Source organism: Sphaeroforma arctica, assembly GCF_001186125.1.
Source record: "Sphaeroforma arctica JP610 unplaced genomic scaffold supercont1.476, whole genome shotgun sequence".
Classification (NCBI taxonomy): domain Eukaryota; class Ichthyosporea; order Ichthyophonida; genus Sphaeroforma; species Sphaeroforma arctica.
Window position 1 is genome coordinate 12,140 of NW_014040082.1, and position 6,290 is coordinate 18,429.

Genomic DNA, 6,290 nt, shown 5'->3' on the forward strand with positions numbered 1-6,290 from the left:
ACATATATATATATATATATATATATATATATATATATATATAAATAAATATATATATAAATATGTATATATGTATAAAATTTATTGTATAGGTATTGGTATTGCGAAATAGTACAGTGGTTAAACGTTTAGATACGAAGTGCGACGTTATGGCGATAGGTTTCAGTGCTTGTACTAGAAAATTCGGACGTATGATTTGCATATGGCTGAGAGTCGTACAAGAGGTAGCCACTCATTCCACTATTCAGTCTCCGAAATTCGACAACCTACATTTTAAACACTCATGTTATAGTTGCATCTCCGCACAGTGGCATCATATATGAAGGAATGCCTGTCGAATGGAAAGGATGGGTACTACATGACTCGCAATGTGTTCGGTCATGACGGCGATTTTGTCACTAGTCCAGAGATATCGCAGGTCTTCGGAGAGCTTGTGGGCATACACTTCGTTAATCAGTGGCAGCAATTTCCAAGCAAACATTCGACGTAGGTGTGGGCAGGTATATATATATATACTACTACTACTACAATGCGGTGTGTTGCAGGCGCAGTGCAAGAATATGACACACAATGTGGTGTGCCAATCTAATCGGCGTTTGGGAATAGCTTATCTTGCTTGCTTGTGTAACTATCGGGTTATGAGTGTCGCAACATATTATCATCCGCGTATTCGTATTTGATATGGTATGTTAGATCTGACAAGTAGTTTCCAGAGCCATTGCTACATTTTTCATTTGATAGCTCACAGTTGTATGAAATTCTTTCAATTGTACGCACAGTGTCGACCTGATCGAGCTCGGTCCGGGGAGAGGTACACTAATGGCAGACATCCTCAAGATATTCAACCGCATTCCGCAGATGAGCAACAAAGTTAACGTGCACTTTGTGGAGATGAGCCCGTTTCTGGCAAAGACCCAAGCACAAACACTGGGCGTTACGCAGCCCAACGAAGAAGCTCCAACTGAAGAAGGGACATCTGTGACTCGTCAGACACCCGCTGGTGTAAATGTGCAGGTATGCAGCGGATGTCGTATTATCAGTCTCAGCCGTCCCATCCTATTCGAGTGATCGTTGGGCATTTGTGTAGGGCCTCATGCCTTGCGCTTGTTTTCCAGTCGCGATTGAAATTGTGTCTAACAAAGCAATGGATATGTGCGGCTAAATAAAATGCAGGCACCTGAGAACGCATGGAGAAATGCGCCATACTAACAGGTAAATGTATCGCACGCACATCAGTGGTACAGAAAGTTCGAGGATATCGACATCAAAGGATTTCCCATGATAGTGGCACATGAGTTCTTAGACGCTCTCCCCGTGCACCAGTTTGTATACACCCGTGACGGCTGGAGGGAACGAATGATTGGGCTGGATGATAAAGGTAGGTATTTTTCCTACTCTGGACCAAGCCAATGAGCTATCGACTTGAGAATATTGTGAGTAAATGTATCAGTTTATTCATATGTTCTGCAGCTTTGTGTGGGGAGACAAAACTGTTGCTAAATAGCCGCTGTATATCAAGACTCAGATATTGCCAAGGGCTGTAGTGTCTTAGTGTCTCATACACAACTTGTCATAAATATTGACTTCTGTTTGAGTGATACAATGTGGACAGTAAAAATTAAACCTTCAAGTACTCGGTTTTCCAACCTATTCTATCGACGTGTATGGCTTATCACATGTCGTACATGCACAAGGATACACACAAAGAAACCTTTAATTTATAACCACACACTGGTATTCTATCTAGATTTATGGGAGTGCTCACAATGTACGGACCCATAAAGTCATAACTGAGCATGTATCGCTTATATTCGTACGCACATATAATTTCACCTACTTTATGTCCACACACGCACACGTTTATATTTACGAAAACATGGACGAACACATACACAATGTTTAGGTGTATGTTCGCGTCTGCATGCAGGCATGAGTTAATATATCTTACATATACTCAAGGAATGCATAAACATATGTGTGCACACTTTATATTCATCAGTCTCGTTTTTCAAGACTCAACCAGAAATTGCACAAATGCGCCTGAGAGAGATAGTCACTTTTACACAAGGACATATCGATTTATATTTCTTGCACTTACCATCTTCTCTTATGCAGCGTTGCACTTTCTTGAACGGAACAGTCCACAACGTGAGATATAGATTTTTATTTTAAACATAGACCACTTTCATACATACATGAAAGGCAATTTTTCGGTGATTTCACAACTATCAATTCACACCATAACTATGTATATACATACTCACATTTGGGTATAGATAAGTTCCAATGGGTTTTAGCTCCAAGTGCCACCGCCTCCTCTCGTTCGCTGGGTCCGTCAGGCAAGTACAAAGAGGGAGATGTGTACGAAGTGTCTCCGGATTCGCTACACACGGCACACCAGATAGCTCAGGCTGTGAAAGGTATGTTGCGCTCTGTTCGAGTTAGACCCAGCGATGCGATCTGAATGACTTCCCACGTTAGCGTTGCTTGGTTTCAAACTTGGGGATACACTCCGATGCGAACCACAGTGCGGCAAGTGTATCCGAGCTATGTAAACCTGGGATTTCTCGGCAAACGTTGGTCTGGCTATACGCTCGATGTACCGCTAATAAGGTGTTCACCGGGTATGTGCACAGATGACGGCATGGCGTTGATAGTCGACTACGGCAACAAAGAACCCAAGCGCACACCCACGGTACGCGGCTACAAAGCCCACGTGATGATTGAAGACATCGTAGAGCACGAGCCAGGAGAAATCGATCTCACGGCCGATGTTAGCTTCCAGGCCGTGGCCAAGGTGTGCAGTGACACGTGTGCGACGTACGGGCCTATGAGCCAGGGCGACTGGTTGCGGCAGATGGGGATCCACACGAGGACTAAGGTATGTATGTGATTATTCGTGCAGGAGAGTGGAGTGGAATAGGCGTAACTCGGTGTAGTACAAGCGGGTTGGTGGTGGTTTAGTGCATGCGGCTATTTAATGAGGGAGGCTCGCAGCCCGGCAATTGGGGTGCGGCAAGTCTGGAGACTCGAGCTAGACTACATGCTGTGGTCCTACTCGTGGACGGATTCCTGTATATACGACAATTGCGAAATAAATCACACAGGAAGCATTTTTAGAGTATATCTAGTCAAATTAATATTGCAGTGACAATTCAAATCTTCTAATAACACATCGACAGCAAATGGTCCAGTCCAGCCAAACGCGGGAGGAGCAAGTCAAGATAATCCGCAGTACGAAACGGCTGATAGACAACGAAGGGATGGGCAGCTTGTTCCAGTTCTTAAGCCTAGTCCCCATATCTGTCGACCCACCTTTCCCATTTGTAAAGGCAAACAGCTGTACAGCACCGCTCTAACCAAGCTTAGAAACAGAAACGAGCCACAAAAATGAATAATTTGAATGAAAGACGTTTAGATGTTTATGTGTCGGCTAATTGGATAGTCTGTACAGAAGTTTTGTCGTAGTCATCGGGGTCGGCACTAACTCCCGGCGAGTATCTATGGACTCCAACCCGTTTACGACTACGATCAACGAGTCACTCTTTATGTATTCTGTTGGCGTGTTTGGGCGTGTCTGTGTGTATCGTCTCGTCGGATTGCGTACCGGGGCTATGCAGTGAAACGAGATTACCCTCGGCGGACGTGTACGGCAGCACAGGTCAGAGTTATCAACAAATCCATCAGTTCCGGCCTCACACCCACCAGAGTGCCGTACCAGCTAGTTTTACTTTAGAAGCGTCGTTACCAATTGGTCCCTCGCGGATTGGAAAGCCTGTGATAGCGGGAAGCAACGTGTGTGAATATATGCAGTATGATAGGAACGGATAAGGCACTTGCAGTGAGTAGACTATAGTACACAGTTGGGAGAGGTTTAGAACTCACGACTCGCGTTTTGTTTTCGTCTGTGCTTCCAATCGTGGTGTTTCTGAGCAAATTAGCATTTTTCTATTTGCTCATAATTACTTTTTTTCCCGCCAATTTGGGACTGTCGGATATTGTATACGACAGGATAGCACTATTTTGCAATGGATAAAACTTAAACTATGCCATGAGATTACTAAGCTGCATAGGAATATTCATAGAAGTCTGTCATACCTGTGAGATGCTCTGTTCCGCAAGCGAGATATCTTCGCCACCACGCACAATCGCCCGGGAGGCAATGATAGATCCATCGGCTTCGAACACAATACTACAGAGGAAAAAAAATCGAGCTCAATAATAACAAAAAAAACTCTGAACCTAAAAATAAGCTTTACTGTAGCGACGGTAGCTAGTGCAGTGAGCGGCAATCACATTAGTAAGGATCACGATGTAGTATCACCTGATGCCAACTATAGCCAAAGTGAATAAACAATCATCCTCAACTGTGAAGGGATCGCCGTATCCTTGATCAGGGTAGTTGGAAGTACAAGGTGCACATATCCTTCAAGTTATGCCTAGCTATTCGCTTTCATACTCAAAGAGATCAGATAGTCTTGCACGCACTCCAGTTCAGCACTTACCCATTGTCAACCATCTCGTCCACGACCAAGAATATGGCGTCTAAGTTGTCGAAAACTAGCCTCTTCTCAACTTGATTTCTGCAGTGACAGATATAGCGGGACGGGTTAAACCAAACCGAGAGAACGAAAACGGTACTACATCTCTCAGGCTCAATTAGTGTGTCGAGTATAAATCACCCGCTCTGGAAGCATGTACCAAAAATACCTTAATAATATAGCCACGGCATCGTAGAATGTGGATAGTACGCTCATGAGCATTAGCTCGTTCTCGTCAGACGATCCCACGATGTAGAAGAACAGATCAACATTGCTGCGGTACACGGTGGTCAGTCCATCGAACATCACAATCTCGGCTGAGGTCAGGTAAGAATATAGTGGCCAAAGGAAAAGTAAAAAAACAAGTCGTGATAGTCGCAAAAGGTTAAGTAAAGACAAGTGGTGAGAGTGAGAGTCGCAGACCAGACTACAGTGCAAAAGGGAAGTGTTCCAGGAGCCGGGCTTATGATTGAGGCAAACGACGAATACTCTGATGTCAAGCGAATGAGGTACATAGGCAGGTGTGCTTCTCTTAAGCAAAGCCATTTGTCTATACGGGGCAGCTGTCACTTGACTATAGGAGCACACGGGCGCAATATCCAACAAGCCTATTATAGGTGGACACAGCACTAATAAAAGTATATATAAAAGATCACAATACTTTGGGGATGGCACACTGAATTGCATCCCAGGGTAACGAAATAGCACACAGTCATAAGGCAACGCAAACAGGTGGACAGTCATTCTCAACGACATACAATGTTGTCGACACGTCTTGTTGAACAGACTCTTCTCGAAGACCAGTTGTTCTTTTGCTGTGGGGAATGTGTCGTCGTAGTACTTTGCGATGATGCGGTTCCCGTCATTGTCCATCAGGATGACGGCCTTTATCGAGTATAGGGAGAGACTCTGCATGGATCACAGACCCATAAACATCACACACAAAGTACGATAGACAGGGTGCAACGTCAAACAATAACAGAACGGAATTAACACAAAACATAGTCATGAGGTAACACCGAACATGTTATGTACGACAAAACACATACGACAAGTCCAACACAACAATACATACAACACATTCATGGTATTGGTTGTTTCATAGCACGCAGTAAGGGTGCAACAAAGCAAAGGGAGGAAGAGCAGATTTAAGTTAGTGACCGACATGAGCAAACAAAGTTTTCGAATATTACGCGCGAAGTGCTTCATAAGAGAGCTGCACTTCAAAAAGTTAGTCCACACAGTTTTCTATAGAAATGTCATGGTAGAAATTTGTTCTGAAAACATAAAAGCTCTCCCAGCCAGGTCCAGCCAGTAGTTATGTACGTACGCAAAAATGAATGACCGAGATTGAAATCTCCATAAAACTATTACAGAAAATAGACGTATCCAAATTAGTTTAACGTAGAAAACAGACAAGATAGCACAACCAAACCGACACTCAGCGCATACACACAAACCCCACACACACACACACACATATATATATATATGCCAATATATATATCTATATATATATATATATATATATATATATATATATATGTATATATATATATATATATATATATATATATATATATATATATATATATATATATATATATATATATATATATATATATATATATATATATATATATATATATATTATATATATTATATTATATATATATATATATATTATATTNTATATATAATTATATTATATTAATTANNATTAATATATATANANATANATANATATTA

General features: G+C 42.1%; 2 protein-coding genes across 3 annotated transcripts in view; one reads left to right on the top strand and one right to left on the bottom strand.

Moving 5' to 3' along the window:
* The window catches only part of SARC_06590, a 3,895-nt gene extending 513 nt beyond the window's left edge, over positions 1 to 3,382 (top strand). The window contains exons 2-7 of one of the 2 annotated variants that reach the window (XM_014299493.1): positions 309 to 500; positions 780 to 1,014; positions 1,237 to 1,378; positions 2,277 to 2,420; positions 2,637 to 2,881; positions 3,183 to 3,382. In XM_014299493.1, the coding sequence (XP_014154968.1) occupies positions 820 to 1,014; positions 1,237 to 1,378; positions 2,277 to 2,420; positions 2,637 to 2,881; positions 3,183 to 3,359 (903 nt within the window). In that variant the 5' untranslated portion in view covers positions 309 to 500; positions 780 to 819 and the 3' untranslated portion in view covers positions 3,360 to 3,382. The remainder of the gene's footprint in view (positions 1 to 308; positions 501 to 779; positions 1,015 to 1,236; positions 1,379 to 2,276; positions 2,421 to 2,636; positions 2,882 to 3,182) is intronic. The other variant, XM_014299494.1, reaches the window with a different exon arrangement.
* SARC_06591 (coatomer subunit zeta-1) overlaps positions 3,267 to 6,290 on the bottom strand; it is a 3,788-nt gene continuing 764 nt past the window's right edge. Inside the window, exons 2-6 of the mRNA XM_014299495.1 lie at positions 5,300 to 5,450; positions 4,711 to 4,858; positions 4,506 to 4,583; positions 4,099 to 4,192; positions 3,267 to 3,775 (exon numbers count right to left, since the gene is read on the bottom strand). Of these exons, the coding sequence (XP_014154970.1) occupies positions 3,728 to 3,775; positions 4,099 to 4,192; positions 4,506 to 4,583; positions 4,711 to 4,858; positions 5,300 to 5,450 (519 nt within the window). The 3' untranslated portion in view covers positions 3,267 to 3,727. The remainder of the gene's footprint in view (positions 3,776 to 4,098; positions 4,193 to 4,505; positions 4,584 to 4,710; positions 4,859 to 5,299; positions 5,451 to 6,290) is intronic.